At 36.0% G+C, this 23,130-nt stretch overlaps 2 protein-coding genes across 2 annotated transcripts; one reads left to right on the top strand and one right to left on the bottom strand.

Moving 5' to 3' along the window:
- Nucleotides 1–2,417: 2,417 nt before the first annotated feature.
- LOC102803965 (organic cation transporter protein-like) lies at nucleotides 2,418–9,914 on the bottom strand. The gene is made up of 10 exons (XM_085496551.1): nucleotides 9,543–9,914; nucleotides 6,700–6,803; nucleotides 6,383–6,537; nucleotides 6,013–6,184; nucleotides 4,044–4,215; nucleotides 3,777–3,853; nucleotides 3,427–3,635; nucleotides 3,040–3,148; nucleotides 2,714–2,923; nucleotides 2,418–2,608 (listed from the first exon to the last, which is right to left on the bottom strand). Exons 1-10 carry the CDS (start codon nucleotides 9,912–9,914, stop codon nucleotides 2,434–2,436), a joined length of 1,755 nt encoding a protein of 584 aa, XP_085352677.1. The 3' UTR covers nucleotides 2,418–2,433.
- Nucleotides 9,915–12,568: 2,654 nt separating this feature from the next.
- On the top strand, nucleotides 12,569–21,760 carry LOC102804088 (organic cation transporter protein-like). The gene is made up of 10 exons (XM_085496550.1): nucleotides 12,569–12,940; nucleotides 13,800–13,903; nucleotides 18,477–18,631; nucleotides 18,766–18,937; nucleotides 19,983–20,154; nucleotides 20,363–20,439; nucleotides 20,563–20,771; nucleotides 21,024–21,132; nucleotides 21,261–21,470; nucleotides 21,587–21,760. The coding sequence occupies exons 1-10, from the start codon at nucleotides 12,569–12,571 to the stop codon at nucleotides 21,741–21,743; spliced, it is 1,737 nt and encodes a 578-aa protein (XP_085352676.1). The 3' UTR covers nucleotides 21,744–21,760.
- Nucleotides 21,761–23,130: the final 1,370 nt, after the last annotated feature.

Genomic DNA, 23,130 nt, shown 5'->3' with positions numbered 1-23,130 from the left:
TATACGTAGACATTTTTGTTCATCTGTCATTTCATTTAGAATTAATAGTTTCACACCCAACTCAACAATGTGTATTCTTGTAGGTGTAATATTTACATTTACATCATAGTAAAAAAATTATTGAAATTATAGATCAAACTTACCAACGGCATCTCCAGTAGATTCGAAAACTATTATTATTGTGATTTTTGTTTTCAAATATAGATAATGAAAGCTGCAGTGTACGCATTATTTGTATGTGTGGTAGTGGTTGGGGTGATCACCATGGTAACGGATGCAAAGTCTCGTGGTGGATTCTCGCCTGAATGTCGAGAGTGCTTCAACAATTGCATGATGGAGGGAAGAAGACTCATTGACTGTGTCAATACCGACTGCCAGCAATGCTACGATGACTTCTTCTAGGCACGGCGACGTCTTACCAAAGCCAGAGAACCATGTGTCCATTCTGAACGCCCACTACTCTGCTGTTGTAATGCTTAAAATATATTTAATTTAACTCTTCTGAGTTGAGGTGAATAAATATAAATATATATAAAACATGTGTATGTATTTATGAGTTATGACGTAATTTGGACTACAAACTATGCGTACATGGAAATGATTTGTGGTCCTCTTCGTGTAAAAAGATGCATCATTGCTGAAGACCCCTGGTTATGGTTAGTGTGCAATAGCTTACTTGTTTGGTTGGCCCCGGGAGTTAAATTCTTAAATTTTACATTCAGATATATCAATGATGTGCCTTCCATTACTAATCGTATTTCTAAGGATGATATTACAATGTATGGCTGTGCAAATGTGCTTCTTTGTTTGACGTCAGCGCCCTCCTACGATTCTGTCGATTTTTGTGGGGAATAAAGGCAAGTATGCAAATAAGGTCATCCAGGGTCTACGACCTGCGAGATATGTTTTTTGTTGTGGCAAATATACCATTTTTGATATGTTTATCGTGTTCGACAACCTTTATTGATAACATTTTATGCGTTTTGATTTTTTTCTATCAAATTGCATTATTCATTCAAAATGACGAAAATGGGTGTGTACTATAAAGTCGTGTTGGTGTTAAGTCACGACATTAATGTCAAACAATACAGTCGCTTACAATGTTGAAATTATATAAATAAATATTTAACCTCTAAAAGGTCAGACTAGACCACAACCGTTCGTTCCCAGGTTATATTCAATAGAGCATTAGTGTAGGAAACACCACATGACTAAGAGGTGCTGTTGGGGCGTGTTCCCGGTGACTTGGACGGTGTATAAAAAAATAATAGTCAGTAATTGGAATTTACATGGGCGAAATGAACTTACGGTGCGCCGTAAATTGAGAATTAGATTTTCCGCCAATGAATCGCCGCTGTAAAATTGCACTGTACCATAATGAGCGGAGTAAATATGACCGCTATAATGTCAATGACACAATGTCAATTATACGTGGACAAGTATGTTGATCTGTCATCTCATTTGAAATTATTACAGTTAGTTTCGCACCCAACTCAACAATGTGTGTTTTTGTAGGCGTAATATTTACATTGTAGAGTCCTAATCATAGTCATGGGTCAATCTGAATAAGTTGAACTTTGAGCAGTATATTCAACTGCACAAAAATACATTTGGAATTGAGATTCGTCAATACAGCTTGTGAGGGTGGGGATTCTACATCTACACTTGTGCCAGTTTAACTGGGGACTCAATCTTACGTGTAGTCTATTTATAAAACCGTTTTACGCTTTCAAACTAAATATTTTCTGTTTATTTCTATGACATTTTCAATCGGGAGCAACACCGGTATTACTTTCATGCAAATTTGCTATTTTTTTTAACCTTTTTATTCATATAAACACTGAGGTAACGACATTTTACTTTAATTGCACAAACACTCAAAGGTCTTAGAGAAAAAAAATAGTATTTAACACATGAGAAGGGGAAACTAGAGAACATTTAGAAATTTACATCTTCCACCACCAATAAGCCAACATACTTTTTTCTCAATGTGACAGCCAGGTTTGATTATACAGAACATTGATCAAACCTTTCCCAATTATTTTTTAGTGTTTTGATTCACAGGTAAACATTGATACCACTGATTTATGTGCATCACTATTATGAAAATAATTCTACTTTTGAGCTCGAGATGCTTGTACGTTAGGCATATTTGACACGCTTGAAGGAAAACAATTTGAAATTTGTCAAAATTAAAACGTCATCGAGCATGTTGCTGCTTCAAAGTATAAAACATTGCCAAAGTAACTGTTAATTATTTGGCACGTTCGAAATAATTATACGTTTGACTTTTTTTTGAAACCCGAGAAGAAGCGTTGAATAGGAAACATTCATTCCACAGAAATGAAAATGTCGACTTGTTCAACAAAATGCTTCTAAGTCATTGAACAAAAAATAATATTGCATGACACAACCTATTTTAAAAAACAACAACTATGATTGTTTTTCATAAGCTCTATTTAAATGTCCGTTAACTGTTGGATGAACATCTTTCCCAACACCATCAACGCTATTCAGTACGTCGCCAGCAACATCGATGTCTACTTGAACACTAATTGATCGTGCACTTTCCTTAGCCTTTTCGCTATATTCTCTCTTATATGATTTCCTGTAAAAAATGAACGAACGAAAAACACATCAATGTCGCGTCGATCCAATATTTTCATTTCACAATGTTTGACTGAAAATACAGTTTCTCGATGAAATAACTCACTTTCCGAATGTTCTCCCGTCCTCAATCGTCTCTGGAAGCCTTTGGTTGCGTGTTTCTGGAATGAGGAGCGCTAGAAAACCAGCCACAACAGAGGTCGCCCCCATTATAATATACGGCGCTGGTTCCCATATGTCAGCCAGTAGAAATACGTAAGGGGATATAATACTGCCTACACGTGCACACATCGACGATACTCCCATTCCCGCGTTCCTAATAACAAAAATATTTTTGGAAAAATATTAAAATGCAGAACTTTTTTACCACAATTCGCCAGAACGTCGATTAATGTTAGAATAATAAAACAAAAATATTTTTTTCGTTTTTACCTAACTGTAGTTGGATAGAGTTCAAGACCATACACGTAAACAATTACGAACGTTCCTGCAATACACAGCTTTGCTATCATCGCCAAGGTTACCGAAACATTTGTATTTTCTGCAGCACAAGAAAAAAAAGCGTGAAATGTAGCCAAATTAAAAATTGCTCGAACATGGGAAACTCCGTTGAATTTATTAATGGTTAGTACGGGAAAACGAATGAGTTGGAGTGTGAATTTGGCCAGCATTACGTCACGCAAATGGTTGTGATGTTTATATACACCTTTATACAAGCCAAACGTGTGGAATGGCCGGAACAGTGTGTGAAATGACCAAGATTGGCATCAATCTGAAAATTAGAAAATTCGCATCATGCATATATTATTTGTGTTTTACCTGGTGGTACACTTATTATCAAGCACAGACCGCCAACAGCGGCCGTGCTACACAAAGCCCATCTCCGACCAACAGTTCTCATTAACCACCAACCAAGAAAACGTCCTGGAACTTCAACAGCTGCAGCGATGAAAAATGTGATATATGGATTTTCGCCGATCTGGTCAGTATTAAGTGAGATTCCATAGTAGACAAAACTGCAAGAAAACCTACAAAAATACGACTACAGAGTTACATTATAGTAGTAATCTCTCTGGTAAGACATACAACTAAACCTACCATCGTTTTGGTAAATTATTACATTGTCTCCACGTGTAATATAAAATACTTAATGCACGCTGCCTACTCACCAGTTGAAACACATCAAAACTGCACTGAACCGCAAATTCGGAGTTTTAAAAATATCGACAACTGTATATTTTTGGGGCTGTAAAATTAAAAGAATTCATATATTATTTACACACGCATTAATTCTTATTTGCCCAAATAATTAAAATGATCAGTTATACAAACACGTTTAAGAAATTGTTGAGATAGACTAGTGAAATCAGTACGTGGTCGATAGAGACCTAACTTATATTACAAACAACTAAATCATACTAAATTATTCGCCTAACCTTATTCTCATTTTCCCCGCCGTCTTTTTTCTTCTCAGCCATTTCCATTTCTTCTTTGAACAAATTGTCCGGTACTTCTGTTTTGTTCATTTTAGCCCATTTATTCAGCACTTTCGTCGCTTTAGCATACTCCGTTTTTTGTATAAGCCACATTGCTGACTCGGTCACTAACCTAAAATCAATTTGATACTAGTTCTGTAACATGACAAGATATAATTTCTGAAATTACTAACCGTCTTGTCGATTTCATTGGATGTGTATCGATTTAGTTTTGATATATATTCAGTTTGTTTGTTTAAGTCCCACCGATCAGAATGTATGACAAAACCAGAGATACATATCCAACAATCAGAAGTTATTCCAAATATTATTGAAATGATTTGTTTTACAGAAAGGGAATATCAAGGCTAAACATTCTCTATTGGTTTAATAATGGACGATAAGATTATATGCTTATGTTCTCCTTCTTTAATATTAATGTATAACCTGTGAAATTACCCTCCCCCTTTCCCATTGACAAGAACGTGATATTACTGTGCGAGTGCGGGCAATTGGTGGTGAAAAACTAAATCGTCTCTGTCGTCATACAATATGATAGAAAGTTATTAGAGTCAAATTAAAGGCACAGAACTTAGTATCAGGCGACCGAGTCCGATAATACATTCCCGTTAATCTCATGTGCAGTTTACTGAATGTATAAATGTTGATTGAAATTATATCATTGATATATATGACTATGAGATCTTGTTTGTTCTGTGAATAATCACCTTCACACAAACAGGAAAGAATAATTGAGTAATCATTTTTTCAATTACAATCCTGAAATATAACGATTGAAAAAAACACATGTACAAAGCAATAAACTGACAACATAATTAAGGTAGCAACAATGGCAAAAAGTGGTTTGTTATTATAACAATTTATACATAATCTGTTAGCTTAGATATGAGCAAATTCAGTAGTGCATATGCTGTATCTAATATTGTATAAATTGTTACACGACGACCGATTTCATTATTGTGCTGTTGTGGCTATTATATTCTGACTAATCATAAGGTTTTTAACACTTTCACGCATTCTGCCAATAATCTGTTGTTGGAGTATTCGATACAAGCTAGGCAAGACATTCCATTCTTACTTGATAAAATTAGTTGTATATTTTACGAATAACTTGTGATTAGCAAGATAAACGTTAATTCGTTTGTAAATATAAATATTATATTCCGTAAGCTCACATAATAATATGACTTATAAACAAATATTATATTGTTGGAAGTTGTGTCTGCAAAAACAACAATATATCTATCATGTAAATCAGATCAGCCATTGAATGCATCAGAATCTTTAAATACCGACTTGGGTAATGTCATCTTATGATTTTGAAGTATATTACCGACATATAGTATCAATTGTTTTGATACAGGTGCATGCTTTCGTAAAGATGTTTTTAATCTATTTCTGACAATCTAAATTTCATAGTGCGTAAAGTGTTTAAAGTGAAAGGGAATATAGTAAAGTTTGTATGTGATGAAGATCTAAACCTGTCTAATAAGTAAATTAAAATATATAGAGTTGGCATAAGCAACGGTATGGCCTATGATCTAATAAAGTGTTATTAAGTATTCTCATCACATTACTTTCACTATACAACAACCCATGCTCCATGAATGTGGCATGCGTGTTGACCTCGCAAAAGCAGAACACAAAATTCCATGATTTGCCCTGTTAGAAGAATATTGCTTTCAAATTGGCGGATCTGTTTTGTGCATTATAATAGTATATCTTTCATGGCTTATAGGATAGACGTATTTAAGTGGCCATATTATCAATATACGTCCAATGTTAATGAAGTACTGTTGGATTTATCTACACAGCCGTTCCTCTAATAATTTAATACGTATGCGTCTCCATCACCGAATATGTTATTATTGCTCACAAATAATATTTAATTTATTCAATATTCACTTACCAAATTGATGGGATGAAGAGTATCCAAATGAGACCAGCAGTGAGTTGAAGTGGACGCCAACTCCCGTACCAGGCATATGCAATAATGCCAAATAACATGTAGAACAAACTAAATGAAACATGGGTAAGAGAAGAAAGTATTGTCCTGTATTTAACTCCAATCATTTCCATTACTGAAACGACAGAAAAAGTTGATTACATTTTCCGAGGAAAACTCGAATAACAATAATGTGGTAGCGTGGCTCATAATGTGTAGTCAGTATTCTATCAACATGTTACCTATTTGTGATACTACCCATGTAGATTGCTGTAATATTAATGCTGGATTTGTAGCAGTGTATAATGTATCATCAATAAATGTATTCACTTACCCATCACGTTTCCGGTGACAAACAAACTATGTGGAAATGCTCCGAGAAGAAACTGGCATACAAGAAAAAAATAATACGTTGGTGAAAATGCCGCTGCAATGGCCACCACTATCGTTGATAATAAACATATAGCGAACACTATTTTTCTTCCGTAGCTGCAACAGAAATAAAAGGTTATTCAATAAATATGTTTCGGCGAATATATCTACAACACATATACGAGATTAAATTGTGTTTATTCATAGACTGTTATGTAGTTACTTCCCTTACAATTCCATTTGATATCTGATATCACTTACACATATGATGTTACTTACATGTCTGATATCTGACCCATTATTATTACACCAACTAGATTTCCAAACGGTACGATGGATTTTGACAGCTGTTTCATCCAGTCCCTGTCACACACTAAATCAAACTATAAATTAACCACATATTACAGTTGTTACAACTTATTGCTGAATGTTAAATACTGTGTTGATTGCAACTTATTACAGTGGACCGCTGCTCAATGCATAGCTGTTAAATGAACAGCTAAAGATAATTTACAAAAGCTATAAGACATCTTTGTACTACATCAACATTTATACTTTCACAGTTATTAGGAGGCGCTGGCCCAACTAATGGGTCCCAGGAAGAGACGGTTCTTGTTAAAGGTGAGATCTCTCATCACAAAACAAGGCGAAAGTCAGTCTTTACGTCTGGAATCCTGTTTCCAGAATGAGATCTGTAAGGGTTTCCAATGAGATCTGAACGTTGACACCAAAGTTAAAAAAAAAAACTATAAAGCGGAATTCCCAATCTAGGTACCAACGTATACACTCGATGTTGCCCATCAGCAATCTATCAGCTGTTATCAAGATGGTACTATAGTCCACTTCTGAGGGCAAAACTAAGTGCCTCCCTTAATTCGGTTGTTACCACGGTGTACCAAGCATCTAGTCGGACGTCAAAATAATTTTGCATCGGGTCAGTGATCCCAGTAATGGCCAAGGATAGAAGGAAAAGCTCAATATTCATATTCCATGTATGAAGTTTGGTTTTAAGTCGTTCTAGAGCTGCTCGACGTGCAGATTAACAATTTTTGTAAATGTGTCTTTGACCACAGGTCATACTGAGATGGTAAAATTTTAATTTAATTTAAGTTCACTTTGATCGAAATCGTTTTTGCATTGTCACTTTACATTTTTAACTCATTTCATAGTAACAGTGTATGTTGTTAATGCCATATATGAATTCAAGGTCTAGTCAAATTTAAATTAGTGTTAGGCATAGATAGACTTAGCAAGTACAACACAATTCTGTGACCGGTTCGACCTTGGGGCCAATGAATCACAAAAATGCACCAGATAATTACATAATATTAATATTATAATTGGACTAAGAAATGCCCATCAATGTAATAAATTGCTTATCGTGATAGATCAGGTAAGAAGGCGATAGAAAGGTTAATATGTACCACCTATCCTGTCAATCTAATCAATTACAATATGTAGCTTCTAGACTTTAAACATATCACCCCAAATGAACATGTACCTGTGTTTGGGACACTTGCCCCGAAATATAATACAACAGACAAATAAATGTCCAGATAAATATCGCGTACGATAATCTTTTAACTACCTACTTTTTTAACCTATAGCGTGTAGACACATTTAGCAAGCCGATTTAAGGCGTGACAAATAGCGGCCACGAAACGTTAATCACGAGAACTCAAAAGTATCTATCATGTGACATCCGATTTTGTAAGTGTTGTTGTTGTTGTTGTTGTTGTTGTTGTTGTTGTTGTTGTTGTTGTTGTTGTTGTTACATCTTCGTTGTGGTACAGAGGTGAGCGGCTTATAAAAAGGGCATTCACACTACCTACAACACAATTACCCCGTACTTCAAATATCAAAATGCCATGCCACGGTTAAGACAAGCTGAAGGAGTTTTATTTATTTATTTATTTATTTATTTATTTATTTATTTATTTGTTTGTTTGTTTGTTTGTTTGTTTGTTTGTTTGTTTGTTTATTTATTTATTTATTTATTTATTTATTTATTTATTTATTTATTTATTTATTTATTTATTTATTAGCACAGGTAGATGTTTTCGTTTGTCTTTCGAAACAAACTACAAAAATGGGGGTCGTCGATCTTACATAAATTACAGACAGATCATAATGTAATGGGGCTTAAATCATGTGCAGATAATTCTATAAGTTTGTCGATGAGGGCGTAATGACTCCGCTGATCGCCATGAACGTGGGAAGGCTGAAAGAGGTAAAAGGTGGATTTTATAAAATGTAATATTAATTATTGTGACAAATAACACATAGGCATAATTGGTCACCATAGATCCTTACTCTGTGTATATAATTTATAAACGCCAAATATATATATATAACAAATAAAGGCTTCTTAATTTGCAATATTCAATTTAAGAGAGACACTCATTATTGAAAAAGTATTGATATTTGTAGTGGCGCTTTTTTAAAAAAAACACTCAATAGGGACAACAGATCGTTATTCTATATTTGATCTTGAATATTCTCGACTCTTAAGCAGTCGTCGCGAATGGTCCGTATCATGAGTATATAAAGTAGTATGTTATAGATACAAAATATTATATGAATATATATTATATTTATACCCATTGGAAATGCTGACTAGACATTGATTAGTATAGTGCTGTGATTACTTCAGTGTGTATCAATGGTTCTCATAGTACCACACATGATAAAGTTGTGTTTAATGGTGTATCTGATAGTAATAATAATTATTATTTGAGTGGAATTTGATTTATTTGTATAGCATGTAATAGGGTTTCTAGGCCAATCCTATTATCTGACCTTACGAGACAGATGTATATTGTTGGATGTCAAATGCATTCGACATTTAAAAGATAAACCAATGTATTGAACTTGTGTTTAACTACATTGTTTTGTTTTGTATTCCTAAGCTGAACATATGTAGAGAGAAAACAGAATTCTATTAAATATGAACTAAATGGGATGACATTTGCAGCCTCATATCTAAAGTCAAAAGAAATGTCACAGTGATAAAATCTTAATGACGGGAAGGTGTACGTTTACACTCCTTATGTATACTGTCTATCACATATACTAATACTGTAGCATGTCATGACATACATAGTTGTAATAACATAAATTACCTCAAAAACAACCGTGTTTTCATACCAATAGTCATCATAAACCCACTCGCCGTCGCAGTCAGTTGTTCCAGAGCGTGGAAAGCAGGTCTCTACTGAAACCTCCTGAGATACGTTGACATCATAACGTTCACACTGCTCCCATTCACTTTCACTATAACTGTATGGTATAGTACAATTCTTCAACTTGGAGTTAGTCTCGTACGTCTGGTTCTTATATGTTCGACAGTAATGGTCAGCTGATGCACTGTAAAACGTGTTGCCCATCTGATAAAAGGCTGTAGCGCCAGCCGCGATAAATATACATATGTATTGAATTTGTTGAGAACGTCCAAAAGAACCGACGCTTTTCAAAATGTCTTCAAATTGCGTCATTTTGTAGCTGAAATAGTAGCAGTTAGTGATGTTGTAAGTCAGGTGCGAATACACGCTCCTGCGAACTGGACGGCATTCATACAGCGTGTGTGAGTGTACTGCAGCCTAGGGGCAGATTCTGACCTGATATCATTGATTATCTAGATACTGACCTTGTCACTGAATAATATTGATAAACTGGTTAAAACTAGCGGTGTTGGGTGATTGTATGTAAATCTTTGTACGAGTTTTAGTAATAAATAACCACTAGAGTGAAGTTGGATTGAGTGAGTCCAGTTCAATCGAATACGGGTAAGTATGGGGCTATCACTAAACCGCGAATTGTCATTTGTAATTTGCTCTTAATATTCAATCCAAGTTTGTGTAGCTTAGGCATATAGAACAGAGCAAGGTATGGTAATCTCTACTATACCTTACCCTCTTTTCGCAACCGTACGCTACGCAAACCATCATAAACCAAGTTACAATTGGTATAATGTAAATATATACTACCTTCAATGTAATTCATTCAATTTGAAATTAAACGCCATATGTCTACCATACAGCATGGTATACAAACAAATCATATATTTGAACATATTGAGTGAAAAGTACTAGCTAAAATTTTGAGTGTGAACAATTCTGATCAAAATGAACAAAAACAGTAAAAATTACTTAATAGTTAGTTTCCCAAGTATATTTTATTATTCTCAATGTCCCACATAGAATAATATAACATGAATTGTATACAAGTCCCTTAAGGATAATAGTGCAGCAACATATCTAAGAAAGATTTTGCTAGAAAATACCAGCCAAAGTGTTCTTCAATTTAAACTACATGTGTACTGCATTAATCTCAATAACCCTTATAGAATAATATAATATAATATGATAAATAAAATGGATAAAGTTAATAGTGCAGTAATATATATAAACAAAATAAAATACTAGCTTTGACGGGAAAAGTACATTGTACTCGATGGAGTATGTGTATGCGTTTTGTTTTCAGGGCTTCAACACCAAGTGGTAGCTAGCACTGTTAACACTAACAGTGTTATCTCTATTTTTGAAATTTGATTTGAGTTGGAATTCCTAATGCATTTATTCCAATCCAGTATTTGGCCATTCTAATTCCCTCACTTCTAGATCTACACAGACTTGACTGGAAAAAAACAAAACAAAAACAGAAAGAATCTGGGTTAAATGGATCTACATCATGCAGACCACGGAAATATCAATCATGGTCGACTACGCAACTGTATCAAGGAATCAACAGATCAAAATGTTGACACTAATGAGCGATACGTATGATCACGTTCGTCTGTGAACCAATATTAACACAATAAACCCAGTCGTGACATACAATATTAATCTTAATAAGCCCATAATCGGGATGCTTTATAATATATATATATATATATATATATATATATATATATATATATATATATATATATATATATATATATATATATATATATATATATATATATATATATACATGTATATATAACTGACGATCTATGTTCCCTGTCTCGAAAACAGAGAGTTTTGCCTTGTTATTGTAAGCCGTGCTAATTTCCATGTCCTCTGAATCACCATAAAAACATACACAGATGTTGTAACTGAAGCGGCCAATAATAATTAAAACACACCTGACGCTCGATCAATCAGAAATCTCTTTATCTTTATACGAGATCACGTGACACCAAATCTGACCATGATTTACAGTGCTATAAAGTAACCTTCGAGGCTAGGTTCGAACATTGACCTCTCGCATCAACTTTGCGGACATTCATAGCATAATCTATTTGAACACAGGGGCAAGCACTTTTTTTCTAATGAGACTAGCTAAATGCCTTCAACAGTATTTTTTTTTATTCAAACAATATTTTTATTTCGTTTCAATAATATAGCAGTATTATCAACAGTATTGATATCTAGTATCTAATGTCTTGGGCGGTGTATTTTAAGTCAGATAAAGCCCTTATACATACTTCAGGGAAGCCCCCCCCCCCAGTGGTAAAATTTATATCTACGACATTTTAACCCAGGCTTGACTTTATATCTCAGACACACACCGTACTCGGGCTTTATCCTAAACTTGAGCTGTTATTCAAACGCCACGTATGATAACGAGTTTATAACCAGACAGATCAAACGATTTCATATTCTCGTGATATCAGCATTTTAACACGTTGCTGTGTGACCCGTGTAGGATGCTCGGTTACGAATCGATATCGTCCGATCGGTCGGGTAATTCCCTTAAAGTATAACATTATTGCTCCATATCCTGACGGCAGAGTTAATCTACAGGTATTTTATCCCGTTTATCAAAAATTACTTAATTGAAAATGACTCGACTCGATTCGAGTTATCTCAAACCACTCCACTGCTTTGCACTCCAAGTGGGAGATGCACTATACTCGTAAGTATGCCTAAAATTCTTCATGATATTTTCATTCCATCACCTAATATCACTGGATTTTATCTCAATTTATCGAAAATATTCAGTGACAAGGTCGGCCAGTATGTACATAATAAATGATATCGGGTCTAAATCTACCTGTACTTTTGCAGAAAAGACAAACGGTTTTTGAATTCCGTTGACTTCACAGGGCGTGTATTCTCACCTGACTTACAACATCACCAACTGCTACTATTTCAGCTATAAAATGACGCAATTTGAAGACATTTTGAAAAGCGTCGGTCCTTTTGGACGTTCTCAACAAATTCAATACATATGTATTTTTATCGCGACCGGCGCTTCTGCATTTTTTCAGATGGGCAACACGTTTTACAGTGCATCCGCTGACCATTACTGTCAAACATATAAGAACCAGACGTACGAGACCAACTCCAAGTTGAAGAATTGTACTATACCATACAGTTATAGTGAAAGTGAATGGGAGCAGTGTGAACGTTATGATGTCAACGTATCCCAGGGGGATTCAGTAGAGACCTGCTTTCCACGTTCTGGAACAACTGACTGCGACGGCGAGTGGGTTTATGATGACTATTGGTATGAAAACACGGTTGTTTTTGAGGTAATTTATGTTATCACAACTATGTATATCATGACATGCTACGTCATCACAGCAATGGCGATGCGTATAGATAGTATACATTGTAACAGACATGAGAAGTGTAGACGTGTCTAGTCATCTTGATTATAATTCTGTCCATTTTCAAATAAGATATGCTGCTAGAAATGCAACAATTTATTATAAAAATGGGTGTGTATATATATTTATAGTATTTATTTGCACAGGCACCTGCAATCACCAGATATAATAATTAACAGCGATTTATTGCCGTAAAAATATTTACTCTATACAGGTATAGATATAAATCACTCACATGCGATCTACCCTACAGCATGGTATACAAACAAATCATATTCATATCAAAGATTGATTATGGCTGCCAGATGAATCATTATACATCGTGACGATAGAGATACGATGTGAACTTTCAACCAGTTGCAGTTGGCTGGTGATTATCGCTATTGTAAATGTGTGTTTTAAATTTATAAAAAGCGTGATGAAATGACGAGCAGTCACCTCTGGGTAACAGGGTGTAGTGAAGTAGAGCCTTGGTTCCCTGTCTCTGTTACTTTTTTTCACAAGCATTGAAGGTGCCTGGTTTAAATATTATTACAGGGCGATTGTATGGCAAACACTACAGTTATGTTATTTTCCTGAGCTCTATGTAACACATTCAATGGCTCTGGTACAATATGATTGCATAATGTCAGCAAACCATACTACAATAAAAAAAACAAGGCGAGTTGTATAAGACACTGCAAGTATGATATCAGATCGGTGGTATATCAACATTCATTTTCAGTTACAGTACTACTTAGTAAGTTAAAAGTCACAATGGTAATATATGGTTATTTTACAGTTCGATTTAGTGTGTGATAGGGACTGGATGAAACAGCTTTCAAAATCCATCGTGCCGCTTGGAAATCTAGTTGGTGTAATAATATTTGGTCAAATCTCAGACATGTAAGTAGTATATTCGTTAGCGATATCAGACACATGAATAATTTTAGAAATTTCAGTATTATCATGTGAATACTATCAAATATGTAAATATTATGTGAGTAATACAAGACATGTGAGTAAAACCAGACATGTGAGTAAAACCAAACATGTGAGTAAAACCAAACATGTGAGTAAAACTAAACATGTGAGTAAACACATGTTATACCAGAATATGTGTAATACCAGACATGTAAGAAGAATCAGACATTATAAACAAAAATGTCTCTAAAAATCCTGACAGAAACTCGTTCAATGTTTAGTAGCCTAAGTACTAGTAAAATGTTGATACCATTTAAAACGATTGAGATACATAGGCATTCCAGGTTCACAGTAATGGCTGACACGGCAAATTACATGAAAATAAATTCAAATAATTCCCAATTCTACAGTTGGTATAGTTGTAATGTGACCTGGTGTGTTCATAGTCTGCTGTACTCTCTGACAGTACGTTCAACACTGTCATAACCAGTGAAAGTTGGGCGGGCAGCATGTACTTTCAAAACCCTTAACAACTGGTTGTCATCAACAAAATGCCTTCAATGCTTTCTCTCGCTGGTGGTTCTTTTAGGATAAGGAAGAGATGTCAACTGGTCATTGTAATGAGCTTGCAATGGACAGATGTAGGTATCCTGGATCAAGTCAGGAGTCAGTATAGATTGTGATGTGTACATCGTTGTGTCAAGTTGAACACAAGGCGATTACAGTGCTGTTCAAACAATGACAGTTCCAGGATTAGTAAGCTTTTATACCCTGGACAGTTGGTATCAGATTCATCCAGTAACTGCTTCTCTGAGGGTGTCTTGCTAGAAAAAGACTGTAACTGAGAGTGTTGTACTCTTTAGCACTCGAACAGCGATTCGGCTTGATGTCTCAGGTACTCACAGACACCATTGTGTCAAGTTGACCACAATCAATGACAGTTCCCGAATTAGTAAGGTACCATACCATGGACAGTTGGTAGATGTTGGTGTCAAATTCATACCTGATTCATCCAGGAATTGCTTCTTTGAGAGTGTCTTGCTAGAAACATACTGTGAATGAGAGTGTTGTAATCTTTAGCACTCAAAAATTGATTAGGCTTGATGTCTCAGGTATTCAAAGACACCACAAGTCACACCATTGTTATCTTCAGAAAACACAAGCTATTCACAACTTCAAGTCATGAACATCATAGGCTCGCATCTTGATATTGTCATGAATTTGTTTTCGCGTATCTGTTGACCGACTTAATTAACTGATTATTAGCGAATTGCTGTGTTATGTCTGTCATCGTGTAGGCCTATTTGAAGTTTTGGACGGAACTTGGCTCAGTGATTTGAAACTAATTACAAGATACCGTCGCTATTCTAACATCCGTAGTTATTAATGTAGTGAACGATTAATCAAAAGATATGACGTATTCAGTACTTAGTGTGATTGGCTTTATGATTGAAGGTTACGCCCTAGAGTCTTTTTACTGTTTTGTAATTGGTTAGAGTTTTGAAAATGAATAAAGAGAGTTTGAGTTGGTCTTGAAGAGCACAGCACGATAGACGCAGTCAAGAGAGAGTGCAGTCCTGGGCAGTCGAGAGTCGAGTCCTGGGGCGAGCCTTGAGGCAGTCCAGTCTTGGGCGAGTCTTGGTTCAGCCTTGCGAGAGTCTTGGGGACTCTTTTCCCCAGGGCGCTGTGTCTTATAGAGTGCTCGATTGACCGACTAAGACGAGAGCTGAAACGTATTCCGTTGTGTGTGTCTTATTTGACTGTAAAGTTAAAGTGACTTTCCCTATCCCGTACCTCAAGGGGACGAGATAGAGAGACGAGACGAGTTTCCCCCTGACAAGTGTGGAGAACCCCAGAGAGAAGAATTCCCCTTGATACGTGGTGTGAGAACCCTGGGCATTGCGTCTTACGCACATACTGACATCCTGTGAAGAGAAGTGAAATGGCGAAGATGTGTCTTTCTTGTGAACCGAACTAACTGGCTCGATGGCAGAGACGAAACAGCGCTCGGCGACTAACACCGTTACCAGTATGGCACCGATGAACGACGCTGAAGACATGAAGATTTCAGAACCCCTTCGGAAGGACGAATATCGTATAGGACTGTATAATTAAGAATTGAGCGACATTAAAGACAAGAAGATGATAAAGAACGATCCGGAATAACGCGACAAGAGAAGAGACGCTTATAGGCTTTGATTAGAACTTTAGCTATCTGTGTATTGCTTAGAGAACCGCTGGTTGGACACTGTAACTGACACTGTGTAACTCAAGGACGTTGAACTCTTTTCCAGAACCCTAACCCTATTGCTCAGTAATGTAAAGTATTGCTTGCTTTTCCTATCGTTTTTTCTTACCGTTTCTTTTAGTGATATCGAATTGTATGTGTGTAAGCGCCCAGATCTTTGTTTTGAACTGATATTTAGTGACGTTCGAGGTCCTTTATAACGATTTAAGCGCGCCTCAGTGGACAAGTATTTGCAACACAGTGTTTTGAGTTTTGTGAAGTTTGATGGAGTTTTAATGAGTTTATGAGTACGGATTATGATGGGGAAAGTAATGCCCCAATGAGTTTTTCAGAATTTTGAGATTTGTCGAGTACAGAGATACCGACGTTTAAGAATTGTTTTTGTTTATGTGTTGTTTTCCGGAATACTTCTGACGCTTTTTTGGGTTGATAGCACCTTTGTAACGTTTTTTAATGTTTTTTTGAGGTGAGAGTTTGGTGCGCCTATATACGTATTGTTTGATAACGCAAGCTTTTGTTCATGATTGACAGGATTATATGTAACTTATATCGTTTAGCTATTCCCCATCTTTTTGCCAGAGGAGTAATGTGTTATGAAAGCGACTTTGTCTTTGCATTCTGTTTCCACGCCATATGACTTTTGTTTAGATTAACGACTTGTGAGTTCAGTTGAAGTTTATAAGCGTAGATGACAGGAGTTTGATTAATAGCTTTTTATTCATTGTTTATTAGTTACCGCTTTGCAATGCTTTAACCGAGAGACGCATCCCTGGTAATCACGTGATCATGCTGTCGACTGCAGCGATTGGCTGATCGCTTGATTACACCGCCACGCCTTAGTTTTTTTGACCTTTTGATATAGAGTTTGTAACCTTAGTAACGGAGAAAGTGAAGCGACGGGTTACCTCAGCGAACTGTTTGAGAAAAGTGAGTCGATTGGTAGCCTTTCCCTTGTTTTTTTATTTATAACCGTTGATATTTGAAACTTTATAACCATTGTATTTAGACTTTCTAATCATTGTACTTAATTAGTGTGTTTTACTCTTTTTGATTTATACCTTTTATTATTAGTATTGTATTTAACCCGTATGACGATGAGTGGCTGACGATATCTTTGATTTGTGAACGTGCAATGCCGAGAGGCATATCTCAGTTTGGGTGAAGGGATGTGTCATGAATTTGTTTTCGCGTATCTGTTGACCGACTTAATTAACTGATTATTAGCGAATTGCTGTGTTATGTCTGTCATCGTGTAGGCCTATTTGAAGTTTTGGACGGAACTTGGCTCAGTGATTTGGAACTAATTACAAGATACCGTCGCTATTCTGACATCCGTAGTTATTAATGTAGTGAACGATTAATCAAAAGATATGACGTATTCAGTACTTAGTGTGATTGGCTTTATGATTGAAGGTTACGCCCTAGAGTCTTTTTACTGTTCTTGTAATTGGTTAGAGTTTTGAAAATGAATAAAGAGAGTTTGAGTTGGTCTTGAAGAGCACAGCACGATAGACGCAGTCGAGAGAGAGTGCAGTCCTGGGCAGTCGAGAGTCGAGTCCTGGGGCGAGCCTTGAGGCAGTCCAGTCTTGGGCGAGTCTTGGTTCAGCCTTGCGAGAGTCTTGGGGACTCTTTTCCCCAGGGCGCTGTGTCTTATAGAGTGCTCGATTGACCGACTAAGACGAGAGCTGAAACGTATTCCGTTGTGTGTGTCTTATTTGACTGTAAAGTTAAAGTGACTTTCCCGATCCCGTACCTCAAGGGGACGAGATAGAGAGACGAGACGAGTTTCCCCCCTGACAAGTGTGGAGAACCCCAGAGAGAAGAATTCCCCCTGATAATATTACAGCGAAACCTATCCTATGATGAACATTCAACCGAGAAAGTGCGGCTTTGTTTTCAGGCTTCAGGTGTGGAATCCTAAGAATACTGGTATTATCCTCCTTCATATTAACTGTGTTCCAGAAAAAACGTAATTAGTGATAATACTTCTGTAAGACTGATGAAAACTAAAAGCTGGCTTCCATAATTTAATGTTCAATTAGTTTGTGATAGATTGAGATATTGATCAGTTGCATGGCATTCTCAACCACGTGCAATTAATCCAATTGACCAGCTATATTCTATTGTTATCACATTTTGCGATGCTGGCTAAATATCCCCTATTTGATAACCTTTCAAATTATCTATACATCAGAAGTATGTCTAATATGTCAGTTCCAAAAATGCAATGCAATTTAAAATTGTATATGTGCTGTAGATATACACACCAAAACATATTTATTCAATACCCATTTATTTCCATTGCAGTTATGGAAGGAAAATAGTATATGTTATATGTTTATTATCAACGATAGTGGTGGCCATTGCAGCGGCATTCTCACCAACGTATTATTTTTTTCTTGTATGCCAGTTTCTTCTTGGAGCATTTCCACATAGTTTGTATATTACTGGAAATGTGATGGGTAAGTGAATACATTAATTGATGATTTATCATACACAGCTACAGCTTGTTAAAACTATTATTACAAATCCAGGCCTCAGAATTACAGAATCCTAATTGATTATGTCACCTTATTATGTTTGTTTCTCGTTTCAGTTATGGAAATAGTTGGATTCAAATACAGAACAATACTCTCATCTCTTATCCACGTTTCATTCAGTTCGTTCTACGCGTTGTTTGGCATTATTGCATATGGCTTGTCTGGAAATTGGCGCAAAATTCAACTGTTTTCTGGTCTTATCTGTATACTCTTCATCCCATCTATTTGGTAAGTGGATTTCAGACTGCAAAGTCAATTATTTGATGAATGCAGTATAGTATGAGTTGTATCATTGTATACGCTGATGAAGACACCATATCCATGATATACATCAAATATTATTAGAACAACTTAGCACACCAAACAGTACCAGCCTATCATTGGACATGTATGTATTGGCTATGGGGAAATATTACGTATACCCCTCTCTCCAAGCCTTTGGAAATATACTGCCCAAAGCAGAGCCTGCCAAAATGAACACACGATAACACAATATTCTTGCATCAGAAGAGGTCGTACAATGTCGTAGTTTACTTTTCCTAGCAGTGGCCATTTAGGTACACAATATGGAATACTGAAAAGACATTAGGACTTGTTGAAATAATAATGTTTTTGCTGCTTTAGTACCACTACCATATATTCAATTATTGCTGACACTAGAAGACTAAGGTTTTGTATATTCCAATCAAGGTTTTATCAAGGCCATTTCAACTATTCATGAGCAAATGACAGAGCATACAACAGACATTTTGTATTCATGTATATTATCCTTTATGTAGTGCTGTATGTATGACAGGCAACTGACTGCTGAATCTACATGTACAATCTATTAGCATTAAAGTTGATTTATTAATCAATGTATATGTGGCAAATACTGTAGGTCGTTTACAGGTTTAAGGTTACTTTATATATTTTTCAAGTATCGTCATTCGAGTGAGAACTGATTATCCCCATTTGGTACTATTGATGCTCCTTCAACAATCATACATACAATTATTTTATTCTATTGATATATTCAGAATAACTTGTAACTAAGGAATCGTGCTTCTTCAAACTTACTTATTTCATAATGCTTCGCATCAATATCTCACTTTCTCATTTCTATATATCAACCAGCTTATACACTATGCTGGGAATTAAAGTACTGATACAGCTTTTGCATGAACATTGTCTTCTTTATATATCTTATTGGATTCGTGCTACGCTGAAATTAATAGAAATTTTAAAATTAAATCACTTGCAAGTAACAAAACTAGTATCAAATTGATTTTAGGTTAGTTACCGAGTCAGCAATGTGGCTTATACAAAAATCGAAGTATGCTAAAGCGACGAAAGTGCTGAATAAATGGGCTAAAATAAACAAAACAAAAGTACCGGATAATTTGTTCAAAGAAGAAAAGGAGATGACTGAGAAGATAAAAAGCGTTAAAGAAATTGAGGAGAAGGTAGTGTTGTTCAATCGATTTTATTAGTACAATTGGGTGTTTAGTATACTTAAACTTAAATTTCTGTCGATTGCGTAATCAACTGATTTCACTGATCTATCTCAATCATTCATAACATGTGATTTGTTACCGATCATTTTATAACAGTAGAAGTGATTGCCCAAACAACTCGTGTAAATAAGACACCACGATACTTTCAATTTTACAGCCCAAAAAATATACAGCTGTTGATATTTTTAAAACTCCGAATCTGCGGACCAGTGCGGTTTTGATGTCTTTCAACTGGTAAGTAGGCGGTGTGCATTTCACAAAAATAGTGGTAGTTGTATGCTTAACACGAGCGTTACTATTTTTGCAAAGTTATCACATTCCGGTCCAATGTTTCACAGCTCTCGTATTTTTTGTTAGGTTTTCTTGCAGTTTTGTCTATTATGGAATCTCAATGAATACTGACCAGATTGGTGAAAATCCATATATCACATTTTTTATCGCTGCAGCTGTTGAAATTCCAGGAAGTGTTCTTGGTTGGTGGTTAATGAGAACTTTTGGTCGGAGATGGGCTTTGTGTAGCACGACCGTTGTTGGTGGTTTGTGCTTGATAATAAGTGTACCACCAGGTAAAAGAAAATGTTATGATTTGTATCACACCTGGTCATGTTCACCCATTGTTCTGGACATTTGTTATTTCTACAGATCCTCTCTTTCCTGAATGCTGATTGTAAATACCACACTACTATTTCATATGTCATTGAAGATCAAACAGTCTACATAAACATCATCATATAAATATTAATTGTCCCACGTGACAAGAGGCTGACCAATAACAAACCCCCACCTCATGTGATTTTCTCTTTTTTGTTTTGCTGTAGAAAATGTTAATGTTTCGGTAACCTTGGCTATGATAGCAAAGATGTGTATTGCAGGAACGTTCACCATTGTTTATGTGTATGCTCTTGAACTCTATCCAACTACAGTTAGGTAGGAACCTGGTTGCTATATTATTTTAGTTACAGTATTGAAGACGATTTTGAGCGCGACAGTTCTTGTGAATATCCACATTAAAATTCAGTATATTCATATTTGTCTAATACTGTTTATTTCATAAGGAACGCGGGAATGGGAGTATCGTCGATGTGTGCACGTGTTGGCAGTATTATATCTCCTTACGTATTTCTACTGGCTGACATATGGGAACCAGCGCCGTATATTATAATGGGGGCGACCTCTGTTGTGGCTGGTTTCCTTGCGCTCTTCATTCCAGAAACACGTAACCACAGACTTCCGGAGACAATTGAGGACGGGAGAACATTCGGAAAGTAAGTTAGTTCAATGAAGAAACGAGATACTTACTTAAAATTACTTAAATTTGGGATATGGAATGATTGCATCGACGCGACATTGATGTATTTTTTTCGTTTGCTGATCTTTACAGAAAATCGTATAGGGAAGAAAATAGCGAAAGGGCTGAGAAAAATGTACGATCAATTAGTGTTCAAGTAGACATCGATGTTGCCGAAAACGTGAATACCGTCGATGGCTTCGATAAAGACATTCATCCAACAGCTAGTGGACTTGTAAATGAAGCATAAAACGAACAATTATAGTTGTGTTTTTTATAAGTAGGTTGTGTCATGCATTATTTTCTGAAATAACTCAATGCTTTAGAATATTGTCTCTAAGTAAATTTATTTATGGCCAGGAGAAGCTGATTTTACATTCGTCTTTCGAATTTTTCACAATCAAAGCAAAATATCGGGCGCCAAAAATACCAAACCTGTAACTGTTTCGGGTGTGACATTGTTTTTTAACGCCTGAATATAATGTTCAACAATACTCGCAATTCAAAAATGAGTCGTGTAAAATCAGCTCCTCTTGGCGATGGTTGAAATTTAAGAAATTTATGCCATTTTGCCAGGTTTCGGATGCATATCAAAAATGTAAATATTTCAGTCGTGCTAAATACGAAGTACTCTCTAAGAGCAAAGTCAGGTTTCAAGAATACATGTGTGCAAGTAAAGAAAGTGTCACACCTTCTAACAAACATGCAAAAATACCAGAGTAGGTAGATTCGTCACCGCCTACAAACATTTCACTGCTACACAGTGAGTTTCGCGGTGGTCGCACAAAGCGGCGTCTATTCAGATTTCTCTCTAAACAATGTATTTTATTACACGCTTTGTATACTACGTCGCTATGAAACTCGACCATCACCTGGAAATTATTATTTTTTTAAATGAGTTTCTTTTTCAACAATATATTTTAGGCGTTATTTTTCATTCTTAACTAACTACCAAATATCCCTATGACTCAACATTCTATCAGTAATCTTTGCACTTGGTCGCCATACAAGGATGAGAAGCAGCATTGTTGACATTTTATTTTTAAAACTTGCTATTTTTTTTTTTTTTTTTTTTTTACACGTCAATGTCACTATGCTGTGGGAAAATGTTAGTAGAATACACTCAAGAACAGGTGGGGAATGGTCATTAATTATGTTAATTGGGACAGTATGCATAGATGCATGTGTTCCACATAACTAATAAAGGCTGAAAACAAGTATCCATCTATATGTTGGATGTCACTGTTTCAAGCGAGACTTGCTCATCTAAGCTAAGACAACTTGGCTAAGACAACTTGGTGTCTGTTCATGTATCCTCGGGGGCGGAGCTACGTCACGGACGTTCCACGTTGCTAAGACGCGCACCACTGTACATGCATTTCTATGGGCTCTGTGCGCGCTGCTGTGGAACGCCGGTCGAGCCGGTGAACATTCGAGAAAACAACACAAACTCAACTTTGAAATAATCCCGAACAATCAAATTTATATATGTTACACACGTGGGGCTAATCTTGTTACACTGTTCAGGGGAGTCTCAACAATCATCCCTAAGTACCGTTTTCTGCGAGTTTTCGGCCCTTGTTTCACCGCGAGGGTTGCCAAGCGGTGAAAATGCCCGGATGTCCACTAATTCGCTA

This window comes from Saccoglossus kowalevskii, chromosome 3, assembly GCF_978046115.1.
Source record: "Saccoglossus kowalevskii chromosome 3, keSacKowa6.1, whole genome shotgun sequence".
NCBI lineage: Eukaryota > Metazoa > Hemichordata > Enteropneusta > Harrimaniidae > Saccoglossus > Saccoglossus kowalevskii.
This window is presented reverse-complemented; position numbering and strand designations above follow the sequence as displayed.

Excerpts from the sequence above, each read along its gene's own strand:
- LOC102804088 (XM_085496550.1), top strand. The coding sequence starts at position 12,569 with ATGACGCAATTTGAAGACATTTTGAAAAGCGTCGGTCCTTTTGGACGT. Across the intron at positions 13,904-18,476 it reads TTTGGTCAAATCTCAGACAT|TTATGGAAGGAAAATAGTAT; the intron begins GTAAGTAGTATA and ends TTTCCATTGCAG. Across the intron at positions 20,440-20,562 it reads GTTTTGATGTCTTTCAACTG|GTTTTCTTGCAGTTTTGTCT; the intron begins GTAAGTAGGCGG and ends ATTTTTTGTTAG.
- LOC102803965 (XM_085496551.1), bottom strand. The coding sequence starts at position 9,914 with ATGACGCAATTTGAAGACATTTTGAAAAGCGTCGGTTCTTTTGGACGT. Across the intron at positions 6,804-9,542 it reads AAAACACGGTTGTTTTTGAG|TTTGATTTAGTGTGTGACAG; the intron begins GTAATTTATGTT and ends GTTAATTTATAG. Across the intron at positions 3,854-4,043 it reads GCGGGGAAAATGAGAATAAG|CCCCAAAAATATACAGTTGT; the intron begins GTTAGGCGAATA and ends TTAATTTTACAG.